This window comes from Miscanthus floridulus, chromosome 2 (genome assembly GCF_019320115.1).
Source record: "Miscanthus floridulus cultivar M001 chromosome 2, ASM1932011v1, whole genome shotgun sequence".
NCBI lineage: Eukaryota > Viridiplantae > Streptophyta > Magnoliopsida > Poales > Poaceae > Miscanthus > Miscanthus floridulus.
In genome coordinates, this window is record NC_089581.1 from 38,580,128 (window position 1) to 38,596,359 (window position 16,232).

Consider the following 16,232-nt stretch of genomic DNA (forward strand, 5'->3'; position numbering starts at 1 on the left):
GTCGTACTCGGTCTCGTGCGTCGTGGGGCTTCAGTACGGCTTGATGCAGGGCATGGCGGGCGACGTGCGGGTTGCCGTGTAATGACGTCGTAGGGGGCAGCGACTATGCCGAGGCCGAGCCATCGCGGGGGGCTCGGTGGTCATGGACCCTCAGGCTGCCGAGCCCGTGAAGCAAACTGTCGAGGTTCTTGGGGGGAGTTATTGGCCTTGGGTACTGATTCCGAGGCTACAGTAGCCCAGATGTGGCTCCCCACGCTGCATTGTCCTTGGTGCAGGAGTTGGCAGCATAGTGAGGCATGGGCGTTACGGTGGTTAGTACAGTGGCGGGTAACCCCTGCCCAGTCCTGCCTCCTGTCCCATCGGCCATTCTGCTGTACTGTGCCGGGCGTGCGGTTGTCGTCAGGGGCAACAGTCGGCTGAGCTGATGTGACACGACGTTTTGTCAGAGGGACGGGGGAAGGAAGAGGCGGCGGAGTGCTGCCGAGCCTGCCTTGCGCGAGACGGAGGGTCGGTGGCCCGGCCGAGGCCTTTGGCGGGGAATCGCTCGGGGTCGGTAGCGAGGGGGCCTCGGGCGAATCGGAGAATCGGCCGAGGCCTGCGGCGATGGGCCTCGGGCGAGTCGGAGAGTCGGCCGAGGCCCTTGGAGCCTCGGGCGAGTCGGAGAATTGGCCGAGGCCAACAGCGTTTAGCTGGTTTCGATCTTTACGAAGTCTAAGCAGTTGCTTTTTCGGGTCTTGCCTAGGGTACCCCTTCTCACGGTATCCGACAACAGGAGAAGCGGGTACATGTACCCACTCTGATGATTGAAGAACCATTCTTCACGCTACCTGCTGCTGTTGCACCGACAGTGCAGGACACTGTAGTGCAAACACCTGTTGCAAGTTCTCCCGTGGCGACAATGAATGAACATGAGGAACCTGTCCTTGAGGAACCTATCATTGAGGAACCTATAGAACCAAATGTTGCACATGAGGAAGAACAACAACAGCCCAATGTGGAACAAGTGCCAGAGGCACCTAGAAGGTCTCAAAGAATAAGAAGATCAGCTATTACTGATGACTATGAAGTTTATGAAACAGAAGAATTTCAGATGGGGGATGATCCCACCTTATTTGAAGAAGCCATGAGAAGCGACCACTCATCAAAGTGGCTTAAGGCCATGGAAGATGAATTGAAATCAATGAGTACCAATAAAGTTTGGGACTTAGAAAATATTCCTAAAGAAGCCAAAACAGTAGGCTGTAAATGGGTCTACAAAATGAAATATGACTCCCAAGGGAATATAGAAAGATTTAAAGCGCGATTTGTGGCGAAAGGTTTCATGCAAAGAGAAGGGATTGATTACAATGAGACATTTTCTCCAGTCTTATGTAAAGATTCCTTTAGAATTATAATGGCACTTGTAGCCCACTATGATTTGGAGTTACATCAAATGGATGTAAAGACGGCTTTCCTAAACGGGGATTTGGAAGAAAATGTTTATATGGCACAACCGAAAGGTTTTGTCGTAAAAGGAAAGGAAAATATGGGATGCCGCCTAAAGAAATCAATCTACGGATTGAAGCAAGCTTCAAGACAGTGGTATTTGAAGTTTGAAAGAACAATAAAAGGTTTTGGGTTTAAAGAAAATGTTGAGGACAATTGCGTTTATGCAAAGGTCAAGAATGGAAAGTACATATTCCTAATTTTGTATGTGGATGATATCTTGCTTGCTAGTAGTGATATCAATCTACTAATGGAAACGAAGAAATTCTTATCCTCAAACTTTGATATGAAAGATCTCGGTGAGGCCTCGTTCGTTTTGGGAATAGAGATTCACCGAGACAGAAGAAAGGGGTTCTAGGATTATCGCAAAAGGCATACATAGAAAAGGTCCTAAAGAAATTTAGTATGCATGCGTGCAGTCCTTCACCTGCTCCTATAGTCAAGGGCGATAGATTTGGGGAACATCAGTGTCCCAAGAACCAATATGAAATTGACCGAATGAAAGCGATACCGTATGCTTCAGCTGTTGGAAGTTTACAATATGCTCAAGTGTGTACACGCCTTGACTTAGCTTTTGTTACCGGGTTACTTGGCAGATATCAAAAGAATCCAGGAATTGAACATTGGAAATTAGTGAAGAAAGTCCTACGTTATTTGCAGGGTACGAAAGGCCTCATGCTTACGTATAGAAGATCTGATACCCTGCAGATAGAGGGGTATTCAGATTCTGATTATGCGGGAGATGAAAGAAAATCCACGTCAGGATATGTATTTACTCTCGCAGGAGGGGCTATATCGTGGAAAAGCTCCAAACAAACCGTAACTACATCCTCGACAATGTATGCCGAGTTTGTAGCATGCTATGAGGCAACGGGGCAGGTGAATTGGCTGAAGAAATTCATACCTGGATTGAAAGTGATTGATAATATAAATGAACCACTGAGATTGTATTGTGATAACAATCCAGCGGTACAGTATGCTCACAACAATAGGTCAAGTGGTGCTGCCAAACACATTGACATAAAGTACTATGTTGTGAAAGATAAAGTTCGGGATCATATAATAAATCTTGAGCATATAAGTACAGAGAAAATGCTCGCGGATCCGCTCACAAAGGGCTTACCACCCAACGTGTTCTCTGAACATGTAGCCGGCATGGGTTTAAGGGAAAGCCTATGATTCCCGAACATACGAAGGGCCCAAAGAAAGTTTACGTTTCAAAACGGAGAATCTGTTAGTCTAACGGCACTAATTGCTGTGACGATGTGACAGTTCTATGCATTAATCTGTGATGAAATAGGATGGAAGCAAGAAAAATATGAATTAAAAGTTTTGAGTATGAAATTAAAGAACGAAGAATAGATGAGAGATCAAGGGGGAGAATGTTAGGTTTGATCTCCCACCAGTTAGGCCCAACGGCCTTTTGGGCCTTGTTCTCGCGCCCTGATCGGGGGCGCCCAACCGTACATGGTTGGTGGCCCCCCGTCGCACAGCGCTATAAAGGAAAGGTGGGGGCCGGGGCTCGCAGTAGGAGGTTCACCGCGCCGCCAGTCACCCCACCGACATCCTAACCCTAACCCGATCTTGAGAAGGGGCGCTGCCAGCGACGGGAAGCACCACCGACGCCGGCAACGCCACCCCGACGCACACGCCGCCGCCAAGGACGCCACTGCACCGACTCCTCTCTCTCCACCGAACGTCGCTGCCGGCGCGTAGATGGCGTCCGCGAACGAGATCCCGACCGGTGCTTCGACCACTACGGCCTTTGATGGTCTGCAACCTCTCACTCCCCTTTTCTCTCTGCCTCTCTGTAAATCTTGAACATGTATTCCTATTCTATATACCCGATCTGGTGAACTTGACTCGATTGAGTCCTAAGAAAACTAACAGAATGCAGTCGGCTTGCCTTGATTTCAGTAACTATTAAGTACGGAAATTTGACCTAGTTGGTTCGAATGCAGTCGGCTTGCCTTGATTTCAGTCCATGAGTGTATAGCTTGTCTATTATGATGTTCTTCAGAATATGTGCAGAAGTTTTAGGAATGTGCATGTTGTATGGCCTACTTACAGAATAAGTATTTGGTGCTAACTTGGGCTTTTTAAGTCGTGTTAGTTTTTTGTTTCCCTTGGACTTCGGCTAGAGCTATGCATTTTCTTTTTCTTTTCGACTTTGGCTAGGGCAATGCATTTTCTTTGAGCAACCTATGCAGAGTAGAAGGGTCAATTTGCTATTGGCAACCAGAGAATATCCTTAACTAAACTATGCAGCGCGTGCCTGATTATGATCAAATCCATTAAGGTGTCCTGTGTACTTTCTGATCAACTTGTTTTCGACATACTTGCATAAGTGCTGCTAACTAGGTTCTCTTAAAAGTAGCACACATGTTTGGAAACAGGATTCTAATTTATAAACAGTATACACTTTGTTAGCTGCCTTCCTGGTGCCAGTTTCACGTAAGCAGTGACCCTATTTGTAAATTCACTATTTGTAACACTTTTTGATTAATGGCTTTTAGGATAAATAAATGGTGAATTAGCCATTTGTTTACCTTTTCTTGTTTCGCACACAAGGACACCTACAACTCTCTGATTTGGTTCTGTTGCAGGCTACTAGCGCTGGTGCAGGCAATGATATGTGAACAGAGACCATGATTTGCAGTCTACTTCTATTTTATCGTGTAAGCTCATGTTTTTATTTCATACTATTTGTATCTGATGATCCTTGGTTTCGTGCTGGCACCCATTGGAAACTGAGGCAGTTGATGTGCTATAGTATCGCATTTGTTTCTACTTTTTGTTCCTTTCTGGTTCTTGTACATGCATATGATTGCTAATTGCCGATACGATTTATCTTGTTTTATGTGGATTGGTTGCAGGCAATACCTCGGCAAACACTGCCTGCAGAATGCGATGGAAACCGGATATGTTCTTGGGTCAAGCTTCGTTTCGAAAAATAATTAAATCCGAAGCTTATCAAAGCTCTGCTCACACTGTTGTTTGGTTGAGACAAGGGCCTGCGTTCTTGCTGCATCTCATCCAAGATGATTGTAATCCTAACAATGTCTAGTTAATAAAGATCTCGCTTTGCCCTCAAAATGTTGTAAGATGTAACATCGCTCTGTGCGTGATTGGACAATTGGCAAATGAAGTCTGAATACTTTCCTTGTCATTCTCGTCTCAATGTTTCAGTTCCAGAACTGATGCATCATTAGCCACCGAAAGTGGAGATAATTCGCAGTATGCTACCAAATGTTGGGAAATGTTCGATTCTGACACAAGAAATTTGGCAATGAGGCATATCATCACAATATCCAATCTCGAGAAAAGCTCTGTCACTAGTACTACTAATCAACAAACAAGAGCGGCGTACATGTCTCGGGGGCCATTATTACACTGCCGGAGATCGATGCCTGGTCGGTCTGCTTGTTACCGGCGGGGCGTCAGTCGTCGGCGGTGGCGAGCTGGACCTTGAGCAGCTCGTCCTCGGGGATGACGCGGATGGTGCAGTCGGAGCGCGGGTAGGCGGCGCAGAGCAGCGCGTACCCCTGCGCGATGACGTCGTCGCTGAGCATGCCGTCGCTCTGGTCCACCACCCCGGAGACCAGCCGCGCCGGGCACGTCATGCACACGCCGAGCTTGCAGTCGTGCGGCACGTCCAGGCCCTCGTCCAGCGCGCGGGACAGGATCGTCTCGTCCTCCTCCACCTCCACCACCCGCGACGCGCCGCCGTGCTCGATCGTCACCTTGTACGCCCGCGGCAGCTGCGCGGTGGCGATGCGTGCCCCCGGCGGCCGGCGGCGAGGCAGCTGGGAGGTGGGGAGCCGGACGCTGAGGTGAGTGGAGCGAGTTGGGGTCGGGGTGGCGAGGTGGAGCAGCGATGCTGAAGCAGCGGCCATGGTGTGCGCCGTGCGCGTGCGCCGGAGGGTGTGACTGGGAGTGAGGGGGCGGTTTGTGGCTGAGGATAAGGCTGTCTTCCCGTTTTTAATTTCTTGTTTTTTCCTGTTCTTTTTTCTTGTAATACCAGGAGCCATCGAATTGCCCTGCCCTGAGTGTACTCTATAGGTTACAGATCGTAAAATCCATACGAGTACGTGAAAATATACTAGTAAAAGTTTACCAAATTGATCGCTAGTGTTTAGGGGCATACAATACGACTGTCACAACACTAATCTCATGAAAACCCAGAGCTGAAAAAAATGCAGAATTTTAGTTTGGATCCTCATTGAAAAAAGGATCCTAGCTGCATATAACTTAGAGCATCTCCGATAATTTCCAGAATCCACTCCCAATCTTGTTATTTTTATAAGATTAAAAAAGTGCTTTCCAACGACTCTAGCGCAGAGCATCTCCAATAGTTCTAAAAATAATAATTAATAAATCAATGATTTTTCAAGTGGCTAAAAAAAGTTAAGAGCATATTGTTAGGTTCTCCAATAGTTTCTAAATCTCGCTTTTAAAATATAAAAGATAGTTTTACATCAGAAATCTCGGATTATTTTGAAATTACCAAAAACTACTTTTATACTTTCTTTCTCTCTTCTACATTGTACTAGCGTATGCCCGTGCGTTGTTACGGGAACCTTAAAAATTTGAATGCAATTCAACACAATAAAAGTAAGAAAAAAATTGTAGGTTAGGAGCCTCAAATTTTCAACGCAATAAGAGTATAAAAAAATAGTGGGTTGAAATGAAGACAAATAAATTTTAACTTGGCTTAGCAACATACTGTTTCGAGCCACGTTCAAATAAATAAGCGTCAAATTTAGTAACAATGTCAAAATAAGTGCTTATTTTTTTTATTGGTAGCTTCGGTGACTTGATGCTTATTTTTTTATTATGACATGACTCACGTCACCTCTTATTTTTTTCATCCTTCTGTTCTTTGGACATTGCATGCCATCGAGCTCTATCCTTTTCCCTCTTGTGGTCTTTAGCATCAACTGGTGATAGTTTTTAAAAAAAAATCGATATAACATATACATAGGAAACACAATGGAATATTCGATAGCATGTTGCATTCTGTAACCTTCTTTAGTTGTGTTAGTCTTGTCTCCCAATGGCGCTCGAGAACCACTATTTTGCATTGTATTAATCTGTGATAGGAAGAGACATGGCCAGGTTGTAACAACTAAGACTGTCTTCAATGAGGATGCAAACTCAAAATGCGTTACGCACAATTGCTTTGCCTACCGAAAACGGCCTCCAGCGGCTGACCCAGACGGACGACCCATTTTACCTACCGACCGAAGCGATATGCAAAAAAGCACGCCCTCTCTCCTCGGTACGCAAATCTCCGATGGTGGCACGTCCGCGCACGCCTCCGCAACGCCGAGGTGGCCCGCTCCCGCACCGGCCGCACCGCCGGCCCCGCTCGTCCACGCTCGCTCGCGTCGGCACTGCTCGCCAACGGCGGCAGCGCCGCCGCGCCCGCGCCGAGGATCCGCATGACCTCGCGCGCAGCGTCGTCGGACGAGGCCACCACGACGCGGAGCTCGCCGAGGCGGAGCAGCATGAGCGGGCCGCCGCCGAGGCGCCGCGCCAGGTCGCGCATGGCGCGGTGCGGGAGCGCGCCCGCGAGGGCCAGGTGGTGGAGGTGGCCGACCAAATGGCCAAAAGTTCAAACAAACAGGGTTTAAACCTTCGTTGACCTGAGTGTGTTGCACCCATGGGAACCCAACCCAAATGAACGAATTATATTTGTTTTTCTAGACCAGCCCACCCCACAGATAATTAACCCAACCCAACCCACCCCACTCGTTTGCACCCCCCACCCAACCCACGTGGTGTGTTGCACCCATGGGAACCTATAGGTAAGCACATGATTCAGTACAGGTAAGCACCCATACGAATAAGAACATGATTCAGCAAGAAATTAAATTGATTAAATTACATGATTCATGAACAATGCACAATTGCATACTGTAGATGATCTGCAACACTTCACTACTGCAGAGTCCATATTTTGGCACAACTTGACCTCAAAATTTTACCAGATTTTACATCTCATACTGGGAACAAAAGGATCTTCATGCTGCCTAGCTCAGTCCAGAACATAAGAATGGACCATCAGTCAAGGCAACTAAAAAATAGTCAGTTCGATAGACGCTCATGAACACTCACTGCCCACGGTCATCTTTACAGAGACTGAAGCAAGAATACCAATTCTTGGACTCGATTTTCTAAGCATCACACGAGAAATTCCAGCACGCTTAAAAACATCAGAAGACCAAAATTTAAACATCAAAACTCATCCCTTAAAAGGCTACAACACATTGTGCTCGTTTGATGCAATAACCTGGAGCCAGTCACACACATTGTGCTTCTTCAGGTTCTTCTTGGTCAAGTACTTCAGGTACCTGAGAATGGAGCAACAATGTTTCGGAAACTTAACGAAGAACAACTTGTTTTAACAGGATCCAGACGTGAAAACAAGTTGTGGAGAGAAGCACACATGTGGAGAGCGGCGCAAGCCCGGGATCTTGCGATATGGAGGAGCGGCGCCGTTGCCGCCGATGCGTGTGCGAACCGGTGACAGCGGTGATGGCGATGCATTCGTGAAAGAAGTCGAGTCGAGCGTAGAGGCAAACCATTCACCAGAACCCGTAGCACCCATGGGTTGGCAACCGACGCCACTAATTGGCGAACGCCCGTTCAACTTAATTCTAGTGAACGATTTTCCGACCGCCCCACCTTTTCTTTTTGAGAAAAAAATAATTAACATCTGTTTCCGTTTCTGTACGGAAGCACGCACGCTCAACATTTTCTTTCAGCATGCGCCGCAGTCTTCTCTTTTGATGCGCGCTTCCCCATGCTGCTGACGTTACCCCTAAAAAAGCAAAATATTTATTTCAAAATGATATAATATCCGTTTTTAATTTCTGCATCGGTGTGTTCTACGCAATGAGACGAACAAAACTAGACCCCACTTACATATGTTTCGAAAAAAATTTAGTAACAATTTATGTGTACTACCTTATAATATATAATTTATAACATATAACTTGGAAATATAACTTATAACATATAACTTATAAAAAAAACTTGGAAGCTTAAGAGTTATGAAACATAACTTATTAACAAAAAGTGTTTTTCTCTCACAATATTTCAGCCATGGAACAATGCTTTCCTCTCATAACATTTCAGCATCAGCATAAGCTAAATTTCAGCATAAACGAACACACAAAAGAACGAATTAACTTATAACTAAACACAAAAGTTACTAACACACAAAAGAAACAAATTAACTTATAAACACAAAAGTTATAAAACACAACTTATGTACTGAAGTTATCAAACACAACTTATGTACATAAGTTATTCTATAAGTTAGTCAATACAACTTGTGTATAGAAGCTATAAGTTAATACATAAAAAATCCTACAAGATAAAAATTCTTCAAAATATGCAAATGGGGTGTAGTTTTGTTTGCCTTGTCATGTAGAAAATGCCGGTGTAGACGGAATTAAAATCGGATACACCGTTAAGAAGTTATAGTAATTTGAAATAAATGTAATGTATTTTTTTTTGAGTGGCGTCAAGGGCTCAATGCAGTTGTGCGGGAACGAGGAACGAGAATTGGGTTTGGGGAACTACTCCAACTAAACTAGAGCCCAATCCACTACGTCCTTAACCCCAAGCCAATCTAGCCCGCGACCCACGTGAAACCCGTTGTCTCTAGCACAGAGCTAATTCAAGTACAACCCAAATTGTTTTACCCATTCCAGCCCAATCCATTAGCAGCGTGAACCAAGAGTCAAAATTGATACCATTGAATTTGTAATTAAACATACTTTCCTATTATCGTAATTTTCTAGTTATAAATCGGCACAATATAAGAGAGTGTAACTTAGGATACCATGTCTTATAAACTCAGAGAGATTGAGTATGCTGTGGAAATTCAAGCTATACAGTGAGTTAATGTTATGTTTTCACGACAGATGGGAAGCGATCAGCGGAAGCACAATGATGTTCTACCCAGGACTAAGTTTTCACATCAAGCTTCTTCCAAAGATTGAAGTGTGATAATTGACAATGCTAAAAGCATTAGTGTGCTTGCTAGTATAGTAGTCGTGTAGAGTGAGAGTACCCTGGTAAATATATTTTGAAAAATATATTCCAACGATTGGAATATAATTACTAAACTGCCTCACCTAGAATAGCAGCGAAAACAATACCGTACCGCGGGCCAACAAATCTCATTCACTGTAGATTATTTTGGCCGCTGCTGCAGCTGCAACTCAAAGCTTCCTTCTACTGTGCTTTGTGCCTAGTGCAGCTGCAACCAGCACTGCCGAACTTGCCCAATATCTGGTCAGGAAATTCCATAACATTTCATATGAAAATAAATCAAAGTTGAAACAGAAGACGTTTAGGTTGTAGCCTTGTCAAAAGTTTGCCAAAATGCTTATGTATGTGACCATAACAATGGAACATGCGTTCTATTATTCCTTCCATCTCAAAATACAAGGCACAATTTGACTTGTGTAAGGAAATAGCACCGATGCTAGGTCTATTAGTTGATTTTGGTGTTTGATTGACGACATAACCATTTCAATAATAGTGTTTGCTAGCATACAATGTTTAGTTCATCGGATGCAAGGTTGGCTTCGACAAAGGCAACAGGAAAATACGAAGGATCAACACCTCAAGTAAGGCATTAAAACGTATGTTACAGACCTACAAGACATCTTAGAAGTACAAGTCACCATGTGGAAACATGCTAGAAGTTCAAGTTACCATGTGGAAGAAACCCAGCTGGAGAGATGCGAAGAAATGGAGCAAAAAGAGGCTGCGCAGCAACACCAGAATTGTCTGGTGGTTAATAGCAACAGTGCACCAAGGAACATTCACGGGCATCAGAGCTGCAGAGAAGACTTCCATGGAAACTCCGGTGTAATTAGGGAATGACACTGGAGAATAGGGTGTGCCCTAGGAGTTTCTGCAGTGGCAAACAGTGGCCTCAGTGAGGCATCAGAATTGTCCGGTGCAGGGCACCGAAGTAGCAAGCGAGCGCTTGTGGTGTCTAGTGAAGAAACCGAGAGCAACCAGTGCTCGGAGGAGGGGCACAGGAGAAATGGTCCCCCAACGGTCGGACAACGGCGAGTTGCGGGGTGACCACTGTAAATCTCAAGTGGCGGCACCGGCACTTCCGGTGCTTTGCATAAAAGTTGCAGCGCAACCCAACGGCTATATTGGCCCTTTTGGGGCTGTATATACCCCCATGGTCTACTCATTTAAGTGTGATAAAGTGTGCTAAAGATACAGAGATGTTGAGAAATTGACTAAAGTAGAGCCTATTCCACCAGACAATTCTATGTGTTCTAGCCACCACATGTGCTTAAGAAAATATTTGGTGATTAGCATTAGTGTTATGTGAAGTGCTTAGGCTAGTTAGACCCCATATCGACACTTGCATTAGGCTTAGTGTTTTAGTGAGGTTTGCATACCTCTTGCCATCCATTACTTGTGTGCACCATGCTTGTACATTAGGGGCTTATAATCTTATGAGATCATACTAACCATGTTTGTGGTATGGCCGACGAGTGTGTATTCAAGGGAAGGTGTGACCCGCGGCGTTTAGGCCAAAAACATGGTAGTGAAGACAAAAGTGTAAGGATCCAAGCTAAGCCTAGAGAGGGGTGAATAGGCCTGTTAAAACAAAACTTGAAAACTGCTATCTGATCCTACGCGGCACCGCCACTCGGAATAGCAGCACTGTCGCTCGCATAGAGACAAATATATCACAGTTTAAAATCTACCAAAGGAATTTTAGATCGGGTAAATTACTGAGCTTCTTGGGTAGAGTAGAGTAGAGCCTATTCCATCAGCTGGATGTATGCGGAAGTGTACGAATAAGTAGATCAGGACCAAACCCTAAAATCAACAACAAACAAGAGTAGCACAATACAAATTGCAAGAATACGAGAGACAATGTATTTTTCCTGTGCTTCAGCTCGCCACCAAAGCTTGCCTAAGTCCATGTTATTGAGGAAGCTAGAAGGCTTAGGTTTCGCAAACCCTATCCTCGATCTCAAGTCAAGAGAGCAATCTCTTGAGATGAGGAGTTCTTACTAGATGTAGGGGTGATTACAAACGTCCCGAAATAGACACAACAAGTTGGAAGCTTCCGGGCGACGCCTAGCCGGCTAGGAGCGAAGCTCCAAGAGTAATGAACACAATCCAATGACTTGAACGTGAACCACATGCTAGGAGTTGAAGATCGAGTGGAGCAGCTCTATAGGATCGATTCATGCTTAGATAATCAGAGGGGGTGAATGATTGAGGAAGCCAAAAATAATTTTTGACACTTCCCCCAAAACTCAAGACCTAATTAGCTCACGTTTAAAGTTCTGGACAGAACACTGCACCTCCACTAAAAATTATCTTGACAAAAATCAGTAGCTCTGATTGACCTCAAACTTTTACAGATTGAAGTACATGAAATTCTTGAACGAACCCAACTAGAATCAAGTCAATCGCATGTCTAGAACTCTCAGATGGTGACGAGAATTATTGATAAGCACTAATTTCGTGATTATGCAAAAACTATGAAAGATTAATAAATGAAACTTCTTAGATCACAAGCTTGATGACCTAACAAGATTTTAGATGGATCAAAACAAGTCTATGATTGAGAATAAGAAATCAATCTAAAACAAAAGCTAGGCACGCCAAACGAGGAGCAAAAAGACAGAAACGGATGAACGAGATTACTTACTCATCAATTATAGCAAACCTAAATCTTTATTGCATAGATGAGTTTACAAGATGCATTTCACAATGCATCCTTACGAGGATCACAGCGTGATCCCAAACCTTGAAAACAGCCGCAGGCTAAACCTCTTTAGCCTGCGCTGCCTCTCTTCTCCTATTCTGCCGTCTCACCCACGGACCTCTCCCTCGGTCTCTCCTTTTTATGAACGGCGGCAAGCACCACCCGGCACCCGGAAGCCACGCAGCACCAGGAAACCGAGTCCGTTTCCTTGCACGAGACTCGTCCAATGACCGAGCCCACATGCCCCTCAGGCACGCACGCACAAAGCAAGCACGTCCACACGCGTGCCTCCTTAATCGGATCAACGAGACCAAATCAGCCAACAAGACCGAGTCCAGCCTAAACTCGCTAATCATCACCACGCACGTCTCATGCATGAGCTCCTATCCATGCACGTATCACACATGCATCATAGCACCAAGTCCAACTGGAGTTTGCCAAACGAACATGCCAATGCACCATGCATTGCATGCATCAGCTGACCCCACAAGCACCATGTCAAGCTGCAACTTCTGTCGAACGCTTGCGCAACACCGTCCTAGCCAGACCGGCCAAGATAAACATCACCCTAGCCAGACTGGCCAAGACAAACATTACACTGTAGCCCATACATCTCCTAGCCTGAACATCTCGCATGACATCCTTGACCGATAGGACCTCAGTTCCTCCCTGAACTTAGTCCTGAAACCTCAGTTCAACCTAGTTCTAGTCCGTCATCGACCATGTTCCGCCTCAAGCAACACCTGCACATGAACAAACACGCAAACCACGTCCGAGCACAGGTCCACGACTTGACTCAAGTCAATCCACACAACACCTCACACAAGCATGTCATGCAACAATACCAAATTGTCACACTACCACGAGTGTATCCAATCGTCATGCTATCACAAGCATAAATAGAGGAATCCTCCCTTCTATAGACTTCCACACTCTTACCCGTAAAGAGACCATTATAGTCCATCTCACACAATTGAGAAACGGACAACAAATTATAACTCAACGAATCAACATGTAAAATATTTGTAATTGAATGCTCAAGGGTTATAGCAACTTTACCAAGACCAATTACATCCCCCTTTGAATTGTCTCCAAAGACAATATTTTTATTTGAGTGAGGCATCGGGGAATATGACGAAAACATACTATTTTCTCCAGTCATATGATTTATACACCCACTATCAATCACCCAACTTGATCCACCGGAGGAGTATGCCTATAAAACAAATTTAGTTTCTTGATTTAGGCCCCGAAGTAGAATTAGGGCCTTTCATGTTAGTCACGAGTATCTTAGGAACCCATATTGCCATGTTCACATAAATGTTGGTCTCTTTACCAACATACTTAGCAACAACTTTACCAAGGTTGTTGCACTTCAACACATAGCAAGATGATAGACTTTCTCGAGGTGCATGGACCTTTGGTTGATAAGCATACTTGTTTGTGGTCACCCACTTTGATTCCTTTGGTTTCTGGGAACCTGCTTTTGCTTGGTCATGATCTTCATGGGCTTAGTCTGATCGGGAGTAGGATTAGTAGCCTTCCCTTTTCTATGGGGCGCATCACTGCCGCGAGCTGTGCAGGCTAAACTGTACCAATCTGCTCCTTCCTCTCAAACTGCACACGTTCAAAGCCATTTACCAACTTTCTCTCATTGGTTGTAGCTCCTTTAGTATGCCCGAGCCCATATTTGATTGAGGGATGCCTTCCATTCTTGTATTATGGCCTCTTTGGTTCCTCCACTTTCTTGCCATCATTTTGAACCTTTTCCTCCATGCACCCTTTTGCTATGATCTGATTGAGCCTAGCAATCTCTTTTCTCATGGCCTCCATATTGGCAAGGTAAGTGGAATAATCATTAAAATAAAGATTATAACATTTTCCACAACATTGACTAGTGGTGGGAGTAGAGGCGTAATTTGCCATGGAGGAATGTGTTGCTATCCAGAAGAATGCTATATTGTTCCTCAAGTTGCTTGTGCTTTCCATCTAAGTCACAATACTTTTGCTTGTGGACAATATATGCTTTCTTTGTGATAGCATGGGCCTCTTTCTCTTTGGCCAAAGCCTTGTTCAAGGTGTCCTCCTCACTTCTCTCTAATGCAAGAGCTTCCTTGCTAGCAATATAGAGATCTTCTTGTTTAATAAGAGTATCTTCTCTAGATGCTAGCTCAACTTGTACACTCTCTAAATCCTCCATTAACTTAGTGATGAATAGTTTGGTCTTGCTATCCAAATTTTTAGTTAATTGATCAATTTCATCATCACTAGATTTATCATCACTAGAGTAATCACTTGTATCACTGCTAGAGATGTCACTAGGGGGAGGAGGTTTGGATTTTGATTTGGGTTTTACCTTCTCACCCTTTGCCATGAGACAAATGTGAAGTGAGTAGTAGTCACCATCGGACATGTTGTTGAAGAGCCTTGGTGTGGAGGATGGCTTATGAATAGCCACGGTCACAACCTTCTCATCCTCCGCACTTGAGCTATCTTTTGTTGAGTCCCACTCATGTCCAATCTAAGCTTCTCCCCTGTCTTTCTTGCTCTTTCTATTGTCGGCCTTGCTCTCTTTCTTGTCCTTCTTGTATTTATTGTCTTATCTTATATGGACAATGAGCAATGAAGTGTTCGGTGCTCCCACAATTGTAGCATGTTCTCTTCTTCTTATTTGGGAACTTCCTCTTCACTACCTTGTAGCCTTACTTTTTGAACCCCTTTTGGAATCTTCTCATAAAGAGAGCAACATCTTCAACTTGCTCATATTGTTCACCATCACTTTCATCTTCACTTGATGATGATGTTGTCTCTACTTCTTCCTTGACTTGCTTCGGTGCTTTGGGCTTGCTAGTTGATGCTTGCTTGTTAGACTTGGACTTGCTAGTAGAGGGCTGCTTAGTTGATTTTTTGGCCTTGAGAGCAACATTTTTAATCTTCATGCCATCTAGTCTTGCTTGCAACTCACCAAGCTTCTTTCTCTCAAGTGCTTCCTCTCTTTGCATGTCAAAGGTCATAATTCTTCCAAGCACATCACTTGGTGTGAAAATGCTCAAACTTCTTGTCTCAAATCAATGTCACAAGGGTCTCATTTCTTGGTAAATATGCCTCTAACATAATCTTGACAACCTTGTGATCATTTAGTTCATATTTGCCAAGGCCTCTAATTCTTCCAACAATTGCCATCAACCTATCAAACATCTCTTGCATCCTCTCTCCATCTAATATCACAAATCGGTTGAGCCTTGCCATTAACATATCAATCTTGGACTTTCTCACCTTGTCAACTCCTTCATGAGCAATATGCAAAGTATCCCAAATTTGCTTGGTAACCTTCACTCCCATCACTTTGTTGTACTCATCGCCACTCAAAGCACTTAGTAACACACTAGTGGCTTGAGAATTGAGATGGACGTTGCGGTACTCGATTTGTGTTGGGTTTTCTGGGTCGATCGGTGGTACAAAACCATCGTGAACAATCTCCCACATCCCCGGATGAAGACCTACAGATAAGCTTTCATCAAGTGCTTCCACTTGACGAAGTTGGTCCCATCGAAATGAGGCAACTTGCCCATGGGTACATTGATGAGAGCTCTATGATCATGGTTAGGCATAGATGAATAATTATAGGATACAACTCCATATTGCTTGTTGTTGTTGTTGCCCTTTGCTTTGCTTTCCTTCTTGCTGCCCTTGGAGACTTGGTAGGACAAGTTATCATCTCCTTCTTTGGTGCTACTTGATACTTCGCTTGATGAGTCATTGCTTGCCTTAATTCTCCTCATCTTCCTTCTTCTTCTTTGCTTCTTCTCTCTGCTTCTTAGCTTCTCTTTTCAATCTTTGGGCTTCTTTTCTTTGCAACTTCTCAACCCTTCTTTGCTTCTCTTCTTTCTTTCTTTGCCTTGCTTCTCTTCTCTTTTGCCTTTCTTCTTTGCTTTGCTTCATTCCTATCTTCTTCTCTTCTTGCCTTCTCACC

The 16,232-nt window shown here is 44.4% G+C and overlaps 2 protein-coding genes and 1 long non-coding RNA gene across 3 annotated transcripts; all 3 read right to left on the reverse strand.

Annotated features, from left to right (window-relative positions):
• Nucleotides 1-4,634: 4,634 nt before the first annotated feature.
• Nucleotides 4,635-5,449, reverse strand: LOC136538522 (ferredoxin C 1, chloroplastic-like). The gene has a single exon (XM_066530483.1). It carries the CDS (start codon nt 5,379-5,381, stop codon nt 4,926-4,928), a length of 456 nt encoding a protein of 151 aa, XP_066386580.1. The 5' UTR covers nt 5,382-5,449; the 3' UTR covers nt 4,635-4,925.
• A 1,896-nt stretch (nt 5,450-7,345) lies between these two features.
• Nucleotides 7,346-12,365, reverse strand: LOC136538523 (uncharacterized). Its single transcript, XR_010779362.1, has 3 exons — nt 12,203-12,365; nt 7,937-8,311; nt 7,346-7,841 (listed from the first exon to the last, which is right to left on the reverse strand). It is a non-coding gene; the product is annotated as an uncharacterized lncRNA (long non-coding RNA).
• Nucleotides 12,366-15,322: 2,957 nt separating this feature from the next.
• LOC136536375 (uncharacterized) lies at nt 15,323-15,745 on the reverse strand. Its single transcript, XM_066528693.1, has one exon. It carries the CDS (start codon nt 15,743-15,745, stop codon nt 15,323-15,325), a length of 423 nt encoding a protein of 140 aa, XP_066384790.1.
• Nucleotides 15,746-16,232: the final 487 nt, after the last annotated feature.

Coding starts and splice junctions, on each gene's coding strand:
- LOC136538522 (XM_066530483.1), bottom strand. CDS start 5,381: ATGGCCGCTGCTTCAGCATCGCTGCTCCACCTCGCCACCCCGACCCCA.
- LOC136536375 (XM_066528693.1), bottom strand. CDS start 15,745: ATGTGGGAGATTGTTCACGATGGTTTTGTACCACCGATCGACCCAGAA.